Below are 18,666 nucleotides of genomic sequence, written 5' to 3' on the forward strand. Positions count from 1 at the left end.
TATTCCGATGAACTTGCCCAGCCACAGAGGCGCTATTTCCTACAACCCTCTAACCTTCTTAATACCCTCTGGTTGGGGATTCCTGTATGGTTGTGTTATAACTGACATGTGACATTTTTTAATCCATGCATATATTATGTTGCTAGCAGCCTAAACACTAACATACATTGTCAAAGGTCAAAGCTTACTTTACTGACAGGGCATCCAGACATGTGTCTTGGTTTTCAATAATGGCACACGCTTTTGATGGAAGCAGTCTGTCTGTTCCCAGTGAAATCCAGTGTCTTTGAAGGAGAAAACTTTTTTATACTCTCACTGGTATCGTTGTGTATGTTTCAGAGTTGGAAAAACACTTCCACTTTGTGTTTTAAAAAAGAGAATTCACAACTGTACGACTCTGCAGAGTTTTCAAATCAAAGACAGTTCCCATGAGGTTACGGTGTCGATAATGAGTTCTTCTTGTTCCACTTGTCAGAATTGCAGCAAATGTCACGTTACAGTTGCTATATGTCTGAGATGACTGTGTGCTTTCATGAATACGTGCCGCAGTGTTTTAGAGACCACGCAGAGAAAAGAACCCCACTGTGTTACTCTGGCCATGTTAATGATACATCATGCTGAAGAGGGAGCATTACATTCCATCTTATTTAACTGTATGCAAAGTTTGCAGTGCAGATGGCTGGAGTTAATGACGGGTGCTGCTCTTTATAATCGACTAAACACTATGAAATAGAGAGAATTGCTGGGCAGACATTTACTTGCTTTACGCTTCGATGTTTAAAGGACAAACTGGGATAAAGAAAAGATAAAGAAAGATTGAACTGCAGTTGTTAAAGGAATGACATTGATTCCGTGATTGAAATAGAGATGATTAAAATTTGACATTTCTAACAGAGCACAGCTGATCAAAAGTAATCTGCTGCAGTTTTCTACTCCACAAGACTTTCTGTTAAAAACAGCATTTGCCTTGAGGGCATTCAAGGCAGTAACTCAACATTCTTTTTGACTCTAGATCATAAATGACAAGTATGGTGTGAACATTTAATTAGAACCAACAAAGTTAGATCCTGAAATTTAGATGGGAGTGAGCTCTCGGTGTATTTCATGTGATGTTGTAACTCAGGTAAAAGTTTATGTCATTTGTGGTCAAAAGTCAAAAAGTCAAAAGTGAGATTTTTGGAGGTTTTCAGCTGATCATTCAGTCTGTTAAACAGAATGTAAGCTGGAGGGAGAAGCTCCTATGTGGACTGTACTTATATAGCAACTTTCTAGTCTTGTGGCCACTCAAAGTGTTTTTACACTACATATCGCATTCACAGACTTTCTGTAACATAGTTACACTCAGTTTGTTTTTATTGGTTCCATGTCTATTAATTCTCCTGTCATTTCAGATCCCACCTTGCAATCAGCTCATTTCCCTCACCTGGTTTTCCCCGCCCATCTCCTCACCTGCAGTACATTCGCTCATCAGTCCCTCAGCATATATGTACTGGTTCATTTCCACTTCATCCCTGCCAGATTGTCTTGTGTTGTTTTTTGCCAAGCTCTCCAGTGATTCCAGTTTAGTCTTCTCGTTCTGACCCTGTTTTGAACTTTGGATTCCTGCCTGCCCCTTGTCAGATTTGTTTGCCTTTCTGCTCTCTTGGTTTTGACCCTGCCTGTACTTTGGACTGACTAAACTGCTTATCCCTTAACCCCTTAACGCCTGGTGTCGCAAATATGCAACAAACCGCTTGACTCAATCTACCAGCCGAGATAGGGTCTGCATTCCCCCAATGCCGGTTAGTGCATATTTGTTATGGACCTAGGAACCTTTGACAAGCATTTGGTTCCAGTGGGATCACAAAAGTGACGGACTGATTTAATGTTTACGCGCGAGAATTTTTCCGGTTGCGAAGTTATCGATACGACGCGGTAAAGTTTGATCCTGAGACGTATATAAGGTAAGTTGTGCTAAGATAAAAATACTCACCTGCTTAATAAGTGCTTACACACTCAATGTAATGAGGTGAAATATGTGTGATAAGTATTTTTGAAGTTATGATACTAATTAGCTTTGCAGCATATTAGCGACAGTAGGCCATAAGGTAATGCTGAGCAGCTAACCAGCGCTATAGAGAAAAACGCTCTTCTGGCCAGCTTATCTAGGTAATCCTTTGTATTTTGTTTAGTTATTTTCAATAGTCTTTTTATACAGACACCATGCTGGGATATGAATACAACTGCTATTTATTTTTATGCAGATCCGAATGAAGGCTTCCGTGTTTTACGGCAAGCGCGTAAGCGTGCAACCTCATGTTAGACCTCCCCCAGAGGACAGTGAAGACAGCTGTCTCAGTGATAGTGCAGGGAGCGATGAGGAATATGTTCCCAAGCCAGGTGATGGAGAGAGTAGCAATGAGAGCGACAGGAGTAGCAGTGATGAGAAATGTGTGCCCGAGCCAGGTGAAAATGCAGATTTCCTATTGAATGGCTAGTGAATTTCACCAGTTTAACCATAGATTATCCATAGATTTTCACATTGCTAAAAGTTAATTTTGACCCCTGCAGGTGATGGTGAGAGCAGTAGCGAGAGCGACAGGAGCAGCAGTGATGAGGAGGTTAGTAGCACCAGTGCCCAAGCTCCAAGAAAGAAACAAAAGAGACGAAACAAAGAAAAAATGACATGGAAGACGGGGAAACAGACTCAGAGCTCTGAAAAAAATGTGCCAGCGTGGCAAGGTGCCCTCCCAGACAGTGACTCAATCAGACTGCCTATTGATTACATCAGACAGTTTTTTGACACTGAACTTTTGGCTCTTATTGTCAATCAGAGCAATCTGTACAGCACACAAGAAAATCCAAACCATGCCCTGAAATTAGATCAGGAGGAATTGGAGCAGTTCATTGGATCTGTTTTGTACATGAGTGTTATCCGCTTACCTCGCTCTAGGATCTACTGGTCTAATGCATGTCGTGTATGTATGTAATTGTATAATAAATAAACATTGTTTTTTCACTGTTATATTACTGTGTTATTGTTATCTTATTATTGACCGAAAATACCAACATTTCTATTTATTTTTTGTGCAAAAGTGAAATTAATAATCTCAACATTATTTACCATCTACTTAAAGGCAAAAACACACATAAAACTTTTTTTATATACAGCTATATAAATTCAGGCGTTAAGGGGTTAAACTTGTCTGTCTCTCAGTCATGCTTTTGAGTTCTCCTTGCCAGTACCAGCACCCTGACACTTTCATACGCTGATGCCACTGGCTGCCATCTAAGATGCCGACTTTTAGGAACTAACCATTCATATGCATTCACACCGATGACGCAGCCTTCGGGATTCAGTTTAGTTTCTGTACTGCATATACTGTATACTCTGTATCTGTATATAATACAGATTTAAGGAACACTTAACCCGTTGCATCAATTCTTTTGGGTGTCTACTTTTAAAAATGGCCTAAAGCCTGAAATACACTGCATGCGGAACGGCTCCGCCACGGCGACGGAGCTGATACGTTTCAATGTGTCAGCTCACACAGTCTCTGTACGACTGCAACGACCAGCAGTCCTCCGCAACACATTCGCAAAGCTTCTATTTCTCACGGATGCCGGAGCACGGCGCATAAATTCAGCACAGAGCAGACTGTGCGGGGAAAGAAATCTGCTACAAAATAAAACCCCGGTTGATTTTCAAAATAAAATATGCCGTGTTCATCGCAGATTGAGTTTCATTACAAGAACATGTCATAATGGGTGGGGGCGACCTGAAGTCAACAGGTGAGGGGTTTTCATGCGTAATCATTGATGACACCTCACATCCTTTTTATAAGGACACCAGAAAAAAGATGCGGCATGGAATGCCATTGCAGGAGTCAAAGAGACTACAGCCGGCAATATTACGTGATTATGCGTGAATTCACGAGATCTCCTGCGTTCTTGCGACGCTCGATAGCCGGCGGAGACGCACCTGATCGCATCACAAATGGATTATGTGTGAGTTGGCGGACAGCGGAGTACGCAGTCGTTCTGGAGCGGAGCCGTTCTGCATGCTGTATATTTTAGGGGTAAGCGTTGGGTACATTGTTGTCTGAGCTGGTCTGTGCGTTGTTTGTACAGCTGGTCGTGATACGAGTCCACCTGTATGATGAGTGATGAAAGAGTGACTGATACAGCTGTTTGTGTTCTTGTCTACCTTGGAGATTAAGGGTTTATTTCAAGTTGGTGATTGTTGAAAGAGTGGAAAGACTGACAGAGAGTTTTAGAGAGTTTGGGTCCAGTTTGTATGAAACTACGATGAACTGTGATGTAAAAGTACTGTTTCTGTTAATGGGTTAATGAGTCTGGTGGCATGTGGTAGTTATAGTGTTGATTAAACAAAGGTCTCTGTTGTTGACACTTGGTCTGAGCCTGTCAGTGGTAACAACAAGCACTGTTAGTGCATGCTTTGATTGTTTCTAAGGATTAGCTTACTTTGCTGGTGTTGTAGCCGATAATGCAAATATCGTTTATTAAAACAGTGGAACATAGATGGTTTTGACTTGTGTTCATGTGTTCAGTTTATCTGCATGCTAAAATTACTGTTTTTGTCAATGGAGTCTGGTGGGCCATGGTGCACACTTGCTTTGGTCTGCTGCTCGATCATCTGATTTGTTGTGTGTTGCTTTGAATATTGATTATCAATCATGTACCTGTTTGCTGTATCATCATCCTCTCTGATGTTTCTAATGTTGATGAGTTGATGATGAACGTGAATGACCTGATCTCTTCATAGAGTTTCTGTGACGTGTTCTGCTTCCTATCAGGAAAAAACTGACTAACTGCCTGACTTTTCTGCCTCTTTCTGTCAGTCACTACTCCTCTGCTTCAACTTTGTCAAATGTCAGTGGACAGAGAGCAGGCCACTGGCTATTAGTGGCATTCACGACTGACACAGGGAACACACACACACACACACACAAAGTGTGTGGACAAATTGTTGTGGCATATATGCAGGCAGGAAGAAGAGCTATTTTTTGATTGATGCTGACAGCATAATTCAGTTTCACACAGTTCAAAGAAAACACAGCGGGCTGTCAAGGAAGAAGCCGGTTGCACATTGAGTGGGTCTCATTTTGAAAGGTGAGTGATTAATCTAGAATATATGCATAATAGTGTGTGTGTTTGTTGTATTGCTCCTCTCTCTGTCCTTTCAGGTCATCTTTAATTCTCCCCAAAGTGGAACAGACAGACAGCAGGTTGAAGAGACTGTGACTCCATTCAATCAAACTTCCATCGACTATCAGTCAACCTGACCAACACATCCATTTACTGCAATCTGATATGTCTCTGAATTAACTCTGTATTTCACATACAACAGATTTTTATTCCATCTGTGGGAGAGAAGCCAGTTAAGAGCCTGGGCAAGATCTATGACTGCACTCTGAAGGACACCGCAGCACTCCGAGCAACATCAGAGGAGTTGGGAACCTGGCTGACAGCAGTGGATAAGTAAGGGCTACCAGGCAAGTTTAAAGCCTGGATCTACCAACATGGCATCTTGCCTCGACTCCTCTGGCCACTGCTGGTCTATGATATGCCAATGACCACCGTTGAGTGCTTCGAGAGGAAGGTCAGCTCCTTCCTGCGGAAGTGGTTGGGCCTACCATGAAGCCTTAGCAGCATCGCCTTGTACGGGAGGAACAACAAACTGAAACTCCCCTTCAGCAGTCTAACGGAGGAGTTTATGGTTACCTGAGCAAGAGAGCTGCTGCTGTATAAAGACTCCAGTGACATCAAAGTCTCCTCAGCTGGCATAGAAGTGAGGACCGGCAGGAAGTGGTGTGCTCACGAGGCAGTCGACCAGGCTGAGTCCCGCTTGCGGCACAGCGAGCTGGTGGGAACAGTGGCATCCGGACGGGCAGGACTCGGGAGCAACCCAAGACCTTCCTACAACAAGGCCCAGGGGAAAGCAAGGCGTCAACTGATCCAGGAGGAGGTCCGTGCAGGGGTGGAGGAAGCCCGCTGCAGTAGGACAGTAGGGATGCGGCAGCAGGGGGCGTGGACCCGGTGGGAGGAGGCAGCTGACCAGAAGGTATCGTGGACAGAGCTATGGCGATCTGAGCCACACCGGATCAAGTTCCTCATCCAGTCGGTCTACGACGTCCTCCCAAGCCCATCCAACCTCCACCGCTGGGGCTTGGCTGGGAACCCACTGTGCCCTCTCTGCCAAAGAGCTGGATCGCTGGAACACATCCTGAGCTGCTGCCCAAGAGCGCTGGGAGAGAGGCGTTACTGCTGGTGCCTGGTGCTACGGGTCATTGCGGAGGCCATCAGCACAGGGATTTCCACCAGTAAACACCAACAACCAACAAGGCAGTTCATTGCCTTTGTTAGGGCTGGGGAGAAGCCACAGCAGCAACGGAGACAAGCAGGGGGGCTGCTAGCAACAGCCCGGGACTGGCAGCTAAAAGTTGACCTAGGGAGACAGCTCAAGTTCCCGGAGAACATCGCAGTGACCACACTCAGGCCAGACATGGTCCTGGTGTTGGAAACAACGAGGCAAGTGGTCCTGCTGGAGTTGACTGTTCCCTGGGAAGACCGGATGGAGGAGGCCTTTGAGAGGAAGAGAGCCAAGTACGAGGAGCTGGCAGGTGAATGCCGAAGCAGGGGATGGAGGACCCGATGCAACCCCATCGAGGTCGGGTGCAGATGATTCGCCGGCCAGTCTCTCATCAGTACGGTGGCCGGGAACCCTCAATGCTGCAACTAAAAGAAACTCTGCAAACAAAAAGAAACAGCGCTGCAAATAAAAGAAACACTGTAAACAAAAAGAAACAGCGCTGCAAATAAAAGAAACACTGTAAACAAAAAGAAACGCCGCTGCAAATAAAAAAAGAAACGCCGCTGCAAATAAAAGAAACTTCACAACGGAAGTGAATTACCGGGGACTATTTTTGCCGGTGCACCTGTAGTTTTTTATGTGAGCGAAGAAAAAGAAGAAGAAGAAGTACAGAAGCGTATTGCATTCACTTGAAAAAAATAAATTAGACACCTGATCTCGTAATTACGAGATAAGGAAAGGTGCCTTATTGGCTACTGCACTTCGGTAAAGTTAGAAAGATATTGGCACTTCCGAGATCAATAACTCTTAATTGAAACGTTGTTAAAACACAAAACGCATATTTTCAACCATAGTAAGACAGACAACGAGCTACAACCTAATGTTCATCACAACAAACCATCCTCGGAGCCACACCAACAACATTAGTGTTTACTAAGACTTTTCATAATTTCTGGGAATTTTTATTAGGAATATTAATCAATAACTTTAATATGATACAGTACTGCGGTAACGCTATCTACACTTTAAAATCTAGTGCCCGACTACATCAGTTTGTATATGCGTTTTGTGTTTTAACAACGTTTCAATTAAGAGTTACTGATCTCGGAAGTGCCAATATCTTTCTAACTTTACCGAAGTGCAGTAGCCAATAAGGCACCTTTCCTTATCTTGTAATTACGAGATCAGGTGTCCAATTTATTTTTTTCAAGTGAATGCAATACACGTCTGTACTACTTCTTCTTCTTCTTCTTCTTCTTCTTCGCTCACATAAAAAACTACAGGTGCACCGGTAAAAATAGTCCCCGGTAATTCACTTCCGTTGTGAAGTTTCTTTTATTTGCAGCGGCGTTTCTTTTTTATTTGCAGCGGCGTTTCTTTTTTATTTGCAGCGCCGTTTCTTTTTTTATTTGCAGCGCCGTTTCTTTTTTATTTGCAGCGCCGTTTCTTTTTGTTTACAGCGTTTCTTATATTTTTAGCGCTGTTTCTTTTTGTTTGCAGAGTTTCTTTTATTTGCAGCATTGAGGGTTCCCGGCCACCGTACATCAGGGCTCTCAAGATGTTGGGAGTGAAGGGACTGCACAACAGGAGAGCCATCAAAAACATCAGTGACGCAGCAGAAAAGGCGTCCAGATGGCTGTGGGGCGATCTGTGGACAAATACTTATAAGACACAAGCCGGGGTGATTTGATCACCCTGGGCGAGGGTGTCTGTTGTGAGACCCAAAACACCCCGTGAACCCAGGTGCCAACACTGATGTGTCTTAAGTTGCACAAATGTGTATTTTAGAATGAATTATGATAGATAAATAATTCCCATACCTTTTCACTCAGTCGTATCTGTACTGTCGATGTGTGTCTATTGAATACTGTAATGGTGTTTGGTTTTCTCCAGCTGCTCTCTTCCTCCCACAACAAGGTCAGATTTTGCTTCTAGGTTTGAAGTAATGCTGTACCCGCTTTTCATCAGAAAACTCAGACTCATGAGGCGATCTGGGATTATATTCTGATGGGTGACTACAGCAGAAAATGGTGACAGGACAGAGCTGATAATACATCCATGGGAAGACCTGAACCTGTTTAAACCTAAACGAAAGGCAGATCTTTCTGGACAAAAACATTTTCAAAAACAGCAGCAGGACGTCTAAGAGAGGTAAATTGAGAGTGCTGATCGCAGTCTACTGTACTCCCTCATAAGTAGCAGCATAAACCAGCCAGGTAACAGTGAGCAGGAGGAGAGGTTACTAAGGAGAGACGAGTTCAGAAAAGGATATTAAAAAACAAAAGATGAGTGGTTATTTGATTTTCATTTGAAAATTCTGAAATTTAAATTCAAGATATTTTTCTTTATCAGGTCTTCCAACGATTTTCTTTTGTTTTTAGAAACAGGAAATGAAAGTCATTTAGTTTTTAAAGTTTTGTTTATCCCTTCTCGACCCTGATAAAGAAAAATATCTTGAATTTTAATTTTTCAATTTTAATTTTGTTTTTAATATCCTTTTCTGAACAGAAAATCCAATGACCAAAACATACACGGACCTACAGGCATGTTACCTCATGGCCGTAACATAAAGGTTCACAGTAAATAATATCTAATAATATAGGGAGGGAGGTAGCAGGGAGCATGTGATATGAGAGGAGAGCTGCTGAAGACAACACACACAGGAGATCACAGCAGACATTGCAAAAGAGAACACCTTCATTCGTACTGCGTCTGTAATTCATTGTTTCATTATTGATGAAGTTTTGTGCTCTATGAGTGGACAGTAAAATGTTTTTGTTTTTTTATTGGATTTTCCTTCAGATGTGACCAGTCGTTCTCTGTGGAATCATGTTATAATGTACAGTGAGGGAAACCCTGGATTTAATTCAGTGTGTTACTGCCAGGTAATCAACCTTGCACCGCCTCATTGCACAGTGACCTCTGTCTCAGTTCACTGACACTACATGATTTATACAATTCCAATGCTAATAATTATTATAAATAACACCCTCCCCTAGTCTATCCTCATCTCTGTTCAGACGTGTGTGTGTGTGCGCATGTTCTCCAGCAGTCATGTTAGCATGTAGCGTCTTAAGCTTCATGTTGTGAGTCCTGAAGAACACACAGGTTAATGCAAGAAACAAGGAAACTGAATAACTACACACATGGACTGAGTTGACTCTGTGTGTGTGTGTGTGTGTGTGTGGCTGACTGAATCTGGCAGTGAGCTGATGGACTGCAGGTGTGAGAATAGGCTGCGTGCTGATGAGCTGATTGATAGCAGGTGTGCAGGAGAACAGAGATCCAAGGAGGAGAGTGGCAGGACACACACACACACACACACACACACACACACACACACACACACTACGCGCTACAGTTGCGGCCCAGCTGTCGTTAACAAAATGGTGACATTATTCATGTTTAACATATGTTACAGACAGACAGACAGACACTTTATTAATACCAAGGGAAATTCAAGCATCCAGTAGCAGCATGCAAACATACATTAGAATTAACCTATAACACAGTATCCATGTTAAAATTAGCCTGAGATAAATCTAAATTTAAATATGTACAGAGAAATTAAACATTTCCATAGAAATTAAATATATAAATTAAATATATAACTGTGGTAAGAAGTTAACCCGTGCTAACATCTATACAAATAGAAAACTATATAAAAAGTAGAAAGTGACCATAGAAATAAAAATGTTTATAAAAATATGAAATAGACAGAGAAATCAAGAAAAAGCTGCACAGCAATTAAAGCAAGATTTTATCGTCATACAAAGTCACATAGAATTATGACATTGAGTCAGTTCACAGCCTTACATCCTCGGGCTGGTCACTTCTGGTTGTTCCAGGGTCGAGGCCCAAAACTAGAGGCGGCCGTGCCTCCTCCATCAGAACCATTGGACTTTGGAACGAGGAGACGAGGCTCACTGATTTAGTGAACTTATTAAAATCACTTCTTAAAACTCATTTTTACAGACTTGCCTTTTTGTGATGTCTCTTTTTTAAAATCTTTTATATATCTTTTTATCCTTTCATCTCTTTATCTTTTATTCTTATAGATTGTCTTTTTTTTAAAATGTAATATTTTTTATCCCTTTATTCTAAACCAGAGCTACATTTTTAAAGTCAGCTTTTGCCTTTTACTTCTATTTTTCTAGACCATTAATGAGTAGCTGTTTTTATTTTTTATTTTTATTATAATGCCTGTTTCCAAGACAACACATGACAAGTCATTCAGGCTTTTAACAGACATCTTTTAATAACACTGCTCATTGTAGTTATCACAGCACAGGCTCACACCGCTGTAGTAAGACATAACATTTCCCCGCGTTACTTGTGCATAAACACAAATGACAGATAATAATAACTTGCTTCACTTTCTGTGTGAACACACCGTGAGTCTTGTTTTTTAAAGAGAGCACAGGAACTGTTCTGATCTGCATGTTGCAGCTTAGAAAGAAAATGTGCAATTTAGTTTGAGTTTGACTTTAATGTTGGTGAGCAAAGCCAAAGCTTCTCTTTTCTTTGAACACAAAGGTCTAATCACCTGTGTGGGTGAACAGAGCGTTTAGAGAGCACGGCTAGTCGTAGTTAAATCCAGATTTTATTTAAACTCAGTTTCTAATTCCCCCTTTGCCTCTTAAGCGTATTCTGTCGTCCCTGATCCCTTACCTGCCGCAGCGGTGTCTTCTTATTGAAGCCAAATAAACCAGAGGATTCTTTTAATGGAGCTTAAACCTCATTTACCTCACAGACATCCCCTCCGTGTCCTCATACCCTCCCTGCTAGCAGCGGCCCTCTGTGGCCGCTCTTATATTATTCAGTGTGCCAGTCATCCTCATGCCTCCCTCTCTTCACAGAGTGACATGTCTTTTAACAGGGGGCCTTATTAGGCTGCTCAGGGACAGATACCCCTCCTGCACAATTACTTTCTTCCACACTGAAGACATCTGCAAATCTGTCTTTTTCTTTTCTTTTCAGATATCTCACCTCTGTCCATGTCTCTCTGCCTTTTCCTTTTTTTGTGGGGCTGTGGGTCTTCTTTATGTCACTGTTGTGCTTGGATTTCATATTATTCTTTGCTTCTTTTCTCGACCCGGCTTTGCACTTAGCAATGTTGCCGTCCAACTGTCAAACTCATTTCCAAGCAAACTTTTGAAATGAAGGCCAAAATAAAGAATGATTTCACGTGTTTCCATTAACTGTCTGTGCAGCTTCGTAAGTGTCTTGAATTTAGAGCTGTCATCTAGATAAAAGCCTTAGCTGAATGCTAACATGCTCATGGTGGATCCTCCGTGGTTAAACAGGTGGGTAAAACAAAAAACTCACCTATTGTTGTAACTGTGTGTCAGCAGCACACATTGTGTGTTTTATGTGGTGTTTGATGTTTTATTCTACTGTTGATTCTATAAAACGTGTCTGGTTATTTCATTTATGTGACTTGATGCTTATTGTGTTTGTCTGGACATAATGTGGCATCATTTTGTTCCCATGGTGTGTATATTGACATTAATTCAATGTTTCTGCAACTGGTTTTCTTTACCTCTGCCCTTTTTAAAAAAAAATGTGTTTAGATTTTAACTGACCTACTTTTTACTTGTATCTACAGGTAAGTACTGTTACTGTTACATGAGGAAATATAAAGAAACACAGAAGAAAAGTTTTATATTTTTGAAGGCAGCAGTAGAGCCCAGCTATAGTGTCCATCAAGCTAAATGTATGGGTAAAGCTGAGGTAGAGTGGAGTCATGGAGACAGTCGGCTGCGTTGTCAGGTCATGGAAGTCATGTTGTCATGCAGCAGCTATTCTGTGGAAGGTTTTGATCAACCCTGCTTATGGACTCCATACTATCTGCTGAGAGAGATCCTGCATGTCAGCATCATTGTCCTGTCCATCCCTCCCTCTGCAAACCAACATCTGCCTGCAGCACCATACACACCATCATCTTCAGCCCCTTCTGTAATCTGACACTAATATGGACAATCACTTTTTGAAGTTGTTGCACATCATTTAACTGTACATTTGATCTTTTATATACCTTTAAATCTATATAGTTTTTTTTATCTATATTCTGTTCTTCATATGATGGTTACTTGTTTACATATGTTGTTTTTGTTTGTTTGTATACTGGAGTATTGTAACAAAAATAATAATTTCCCCCTGGGATTATTAAAGTATTTCTGATTCTGATTCTGATTTCTCTCTAGTGTTTTACCTTGTTTTTACCTCCCTTTGTGTGTGTGTCTCCGGTCACCTGCCTGATTACTGTATACCCCCTCCTTATCAACCAGTCAACCCATGCTGAACAAAACCCAGCTCAACCTTCCAGACCAGATCCTTCAGTCTCTCCAGTGACTCATTTACAATTTCATGTGTTTCACACGTACAATTAATAATGCACTTGTGTACAATTATCCCGGTCATGTGAGTGCCTGTTGCTATAAGGTGCGACCACTCTTGGGTTGTTTGTCCGACTAAAGACCTGACAAAGACCTACAGTGGTCAAAACAACTTTTTTATGACTTTGCCACGACAGTGATGGCTTTTTAATGAAGACTTTTGGAGTGCCTGGATTACCGTTACCAGACACATCTATGCTTGAGTATATCGAGCAATCATCTCCTTTTATCCCCTTTCTCTTCTCTCTTCTGTAAACATTGGAATAATCAAATATCCTCACACAAAACACCAATTGTTTGTGCAAGAAGGATATATGCTTGTGTTCATGCTTACTAGTAATGTCAATAGAAAGCGTATAAATTATGAATCACCCAAAGTCATCTGGAATCAGCTTCAGCCCCCCGCGACTCTGCAAAGAGCAAGCGGCCATAGAAAATGAATGAATACATAAATTATGATGATACTATGAAGATCATGCTTGCAGGTAAAGAATGCTGTAGTCAGTAGATAGACAGGGCCTGCATGTACAGATGAGCCGGGCCAAAAAAGAACCTTTAGCCTGAACAGCTGAGTCAGATTAGCTTCGGGTACCAGAGCACAGAACAACAATACAAGAGCCAGAAGGCTGTAGTGACTCAATCACTCCCAAACACACCACATCATCTGTCACACAAAGACTTCAGAAACGGTGTCAACGAAGCGTCTATTGAACCACTGTTTGTCCTCAATAGAAAGTTGTTATAAACCTCAACATCAACAGAGCAACTTAGCAGGAGAAACATTGCAGTTGACAAGATTTTTAAGCCACAGCAGACTCACAGTTATGATCTCAGCTGTGACTCATCCAAGACATTCCACCAGGTGTATTTGAAGTTGGTGTAATACTGCAAGCTCAGCTGGAATTGGACACAAGAGAGCAAAGTGCAACTGATTTGTGGCACAATTGTAGAACAATCAGATTTACAGCCAGTTCTGTGAGAAGGTACATGAAGCCCCAGGTGACACATTTCTGTGTGCCGACTCGAGTGACATGAAGTTAGAGCTATGCACCAAGTGAAAAACAAGGCGTGAACATTACTCACAAGGGTATAAGTGGCCAAGAACTATGGCTCCCTTCCAGTCTTGATGGGGTCAGTGACTCTTGTGTGGTAAAGATGAAATGTTCTGTGGCGCCTCAGCCTGCCTTTGCTGACCAGCTGTGTCAGACATGCAGTGATATTACACTTTTAGACGGAAAGCTGCAGCTGCAGAAAAGTGGCATCATGAGAGGTGCAAAACTTGTACATGAATATCTTGGATGACAGTTTAAGCTAAGGACGTGTAAGGAAGAGTTACACTTGGACATATGGCTGGATCAGAAATGTGTGCTAGAAATTCTGAATCATATACCAGTATATCAGAATTTTACACAGTTGAATTGTTGCACAAAATAATTGTAAAGTTAAGTCAATGTTGCACAGTGGGAGGTATAGATTATGAATAAATTATGGGTTATAGCTGCTAACAAGGGTGAAATAAGTGTATGACTCCCAGTGTATGGCGTAAATGGTGCATCTCTGTGGAATAAGTCTTGCACAGAATGTAGCCCTGTGCTTGACCAGCATGACCATCATGGAGCAGGTGTGAGACATCCCCCCTCTGATGTCAGTTTGTTGAGTCTGTTGGCATCTACTACCCTCAACCTGCTGCCCCAGAACACTGCAGCAAATAGAACAGACTCATAAAATGTGCTTAGCATCATCCAGCTTCCTCAGTAGATACAGCTTTGGCCCTTTGGATTTCAGTGTTCTTAGCTCAGTCAAGTTTACTGTCAATGTACACTCCCAGGTATGTTGGAGGAGCTCGTCCTTGGAGCAGAACAAAAATGCTGTCAAAGTTGCAGAAACTTGATGTCATTGTTGCAAGTAGTTTTCTGCGTCTTCTGAGACATTGTTCCAAACAAAACATCTTTGTTAGAGTGTAAATTAATTCAGTGTAAACATGAAAGGCGATATCTACCAGGTATTTCACTGTTATGTGGAAAAATAATGGCTCCATGTTTCCCATCTTGAATCAGTTTTTGGTATTTCATGTTGCATTGGGAACATTTGATTTAAATGTTACTGGCAAGGTAAAAGAAAAGTTTCTTTGGAAGCACTTTGTAACTTTGTTTTGATAAATGCTGTATATACAAAATAAATAATTATAACAAACTTTCCCCCAGTGTGTCATTACTAGTTTAAATTGCTAGTTGCACTCTGTGATATATAAAACGACCAGTCCAGCATAACCTTGAAGTGTTGACACAAGGATGTTAAATGCTTGTAGGGCTAAACCAGTAGAGCAGAAAATCACAGTTGTTTTGAATCAAGAAGCATCCAATGTCTTGACATTGAGTCATCTTTATCTTCCACATCATTTCTGCTGAATGTGTTGCAGGAATCATGATCCTGTCCTGCAGGGTCCTCCTACTGTCTATGAACTGAGCAGCACTGTGGGTTAGAGAGGTGTGCATCGCTTCAGACATCAGCGTAGACAAGTAAATACACTTTTTAATGCCTCGAGGGGGAAATGCTTTACTGTTGCATTATACTATATATTCACACACCACAAAGAACATACATGCACAAACATGACCAATGTATGGAACAATGGTTCTGCATCATAGTCAGGCATCCTGAGCAGTTGAGCTTTGCAGTTTGGTTCAGATGTGCAAACTCTCTCCAGTTACCAGTCCACAGATCATACATGGTCCAAGCTGGACCTGAAACTGTAACCCTCACTTCCCAGGTCCACATGGACTGAACCACTGCTGTACCCAAGTAGCGCACATCTGAATCACAATGGGGTTTGACAAAACTGTGTCAACTCAAACTGAATATTGAAGGTTTCACAGATTTAGGACTATTGCGGGCCAGATGAACTGCATTAAATTGTTAACACATAGAAAATAAACTGATAAGATATAGGTAGATGTGTTATCACTGCAAACCCACACTTGTGTAATCATTGACTTTCATTATTAGATGAACTACATCCATGATTTGTGTATGATCAAATAGACTAAAACTAATGACATCACTGTTGCAAACTAGCACACTAAACATGGTAAACATCAGCATGTTCACTGTCATTGTGAGCATGTTAGCATTTAGCTGAAAGCTCTGCTGTGCATAGGTACAGCTTCACAGGGCTGCTAGCATGACTTTAAACTTTTAGGGTCCATCGTACACATGTAGTGCAAGTGTCTTTGGTAGTTTAAATTGGACACAGTTATCGTTTTCACGCTCAGTGCCCACAGCTTTTCCACTGGTGCCCATCCCCCTGTCCGTGAGCACATCGGTCTTAAAACTTCAATTTCTATCTTGAAGCAGCAGTGAACAAGGTGCATACAGGTCATGGATGTATTATAAAATCATAAAGTTATTTTTCATTGAGTGGAGCAGTTACTGCAGCTGTCTCAGGCTTTTTCTCAGCACAAAGATTGGTCCATAATGAAAATTGCAGAGATTTTACAAACACCACAGTTTGTGTGGTTTTGTTACCAGAAATACACACAGCCTCCAACATCAGAAACCAACTTTTTTATTTTTATAGTATCACATTTAATACAATAATCCCTCAAAATACAGTTATTAATGTAACTCAGGTGAGTCTAAACAAATCACATAAGGTTCCCTGATAATATTAGTCCCATAATCATTGTTGTGCAGTATTTCTTTGAAAGTGGCCATCCAGAGTTCAGGGTCCAGGGTGCATAGATTCACTTCTCTGTCCACCAATTAAAAAGCAATGCACTAGGTACAGCTACACCTGGCTTCTACATGGAACGGTAGATGACACTCTGATTAGTTAATTTCATGTACACACAAAAATTCCCGATGATTAGTTAAGGGACAGATCATGCGTTTAACCAGAAGTGGAACTTAATTGCTAGAAATGCACTTGCACTAATTTATATACATTGCAGACCTGTGTGCTGTAGCAAAGAAATAAAACATATGTTCATTTAAGGTTGGCCTTGACATTGGTCAGCAAACCCCCAGCCTTCTCCTTTCTTTAACCACAGAGGTCATCACCTGTGTGGGCGAACAAAGCATTTGAAGACAATTTCTGTAGTAGTTAAATCCAGATTTTATTCAAAGTTACCGTTTCAAATTCTCCTCTGCAGTGTACTCTCAGTGAGCTGCTATAAAGAAGTTACAGTAGTTACCTTCTCATCCTGTCCAAAAGGTACTTGCTTAACAACCCCACTCTTCTCATTTCAGACCAGACATTTACTCCTGTGTACCTTTCACTAAAATACATCTTGTATCCAGATTGTGTCTAGATATTATTTCAACCTAATTATTTATAGACCTGGTAGTGATATGTGTTTCAAATGTACACATTGAAATCTGATTTCTGTCCAAACACTATATGTCCAGCTCAATCTCACATCCTACTCTTGATTGTTGTGCAAGTTGACACTTCACAAGAGCTAGCTCAACATTCAGTCCACACATTTATGTTCATTTCTTGGTAAATGGGTATTGATAATGAGCCAGATTTTTCTGTATCTTGAAGCAAATCTTTCCTTGCCATTGCTGTGCTTGCTCGTGGTGGGCATTGTTAGTCTTGTTGAGTCTGAAGCCCGGTTCTTGAAGTGCATCTTAATTTTATTGTATGTCTGTACAATGACAATAAAGAAATCTAATCTATATGGAAAGTGTTATGGTTTGGTGTTATAGAAATAAAATTGAACTAGTACTCTTTCTGCTAATGTTGTTGTGTGTAACCCTTCTGTCATTTCTGTTACTTTAGTAGTTTGCGGTACATTGAGTTTAACTCAGTGTGTGAGTTCAGTTTACCAGAAACACATTGAATGAATGCTGCATTCATGCACAACACTGCCTGCTTTGCGGGAGATTGACAATATGTGGATGTTGTATGTGGATCAACATTACAATTGGATTTACATTTACGTTCAGTGTAGTCACAAGGTGTTCTTGACAAACTGTGAAGGCAGCTTGGCAAATTGGATCATCGATCCTTAATGCATCTTGGGTGCATTTACACTCATACTTTCATGTGGTAAAACACCACACTGATAGCAATCTGATCACCTAATAAACATTTTATAAAGGTGGTCATTATTTGGAACTGTTGTGTTATGACAAGAAAACATTTATGAAGCAGAATCAAGGCAAACTGGCGTCATTATTTCTTGACAAATGTTTCCACTGTATATTTCTCCATGCAAGGAATACTTTTTAGCATAATTGGTTGGGGTGAAAAAAACAGCTTTGTGACTTTGGGACACATTATAAATCTGATGTTTTTCGTCTGCCTTTTCAGATATATAAACACAGCTTCCTGTCTAAACTTACTGCTGTCAGTGTTATTTTTGTTTCTCACTCTTCCACTCAGTCTTCTCTTTATTCTTATAGATGTTTGATAGAGAAGTGACATGCAGCACTATGTGACATGAAAGCAGTCGGAAAGCTAATGAAAAAGAATGTGCAGCAGGCTTAGTTATTGGGATTCAGGGAACTTTCATCTGAAATACTTGTCAATGCATACTTAGGGTTAGAACACCTCATTAGCGGCAACTGCTTCATGATACAGACGATGGGTTACAAAGAAAAAGGCAACGGAAAATGTATTAATTCCTTTGTCTTTAATCAAATGCATAAACAGCCTGTTTAGATACTGTCTCACTCAAGAACTTGGCCTTTGTGTAGCTGAAACTCTTGTTTTGCATCAGGCCCAATGAATTGTAAATGGAAAAGAAGCCAGAAGTGGCACAATAGCCTAAATGTTTTTGAAGAATTTACCTGCAGCTCTCAGTTATTATGTGATACATACTCCAGACTGAAACGTCTGTAAACTGAACTGAACTCACCCCACAGTAAACACTGAACTCTTAAGCACTCTTAATGTTGAAGTCTGGAACTAACTAAAAGACTAATTCTGTATTTTTATTTTTTAATTTT

At 41.0% G+C, this 18,666-nt stretch overlaps 1 protein-coding gene across 1 annotated transcript; it reads left to right on the forward strand.

Annotated features, from left to right (window-relative positions):
- Positions 1–2,181: 2,181 nt before the first annotated feature.
- Positions 2,182–8,454, forward strand: LOC104939160 (uncharacterized). The gene is given in 4 exon segments (XM_027279381.1): positions 2,182–2,445; positions 2,551–2,957; positions 5,351–6,703; positions 7,857–8,454. Coding segments are annotated over 4 exon segments (2,115 nt in total). The 5' UTR covers positions 2,182–2,237; the 3' UTR covers positions 8,004–8,454.
- Positions 8,455–18,666: the final 10,212 nt, after the last annotated feature.

This window comes from Larimichthys crocea, chromosome I, assembly GCF_000972845.2.
Source record: "Larimichthys crocea isolate SSNF chromosome I, L_crocea_2.0, whole genome shotgun sequence".
In the NCBI taxonomy this organism is placed as follows: domain Eukaryota; kingdom Metazoa; phylum Chordata; class Actinopteri; family Sciaenidae; genus Larimichthys; species Larimichthys crocea.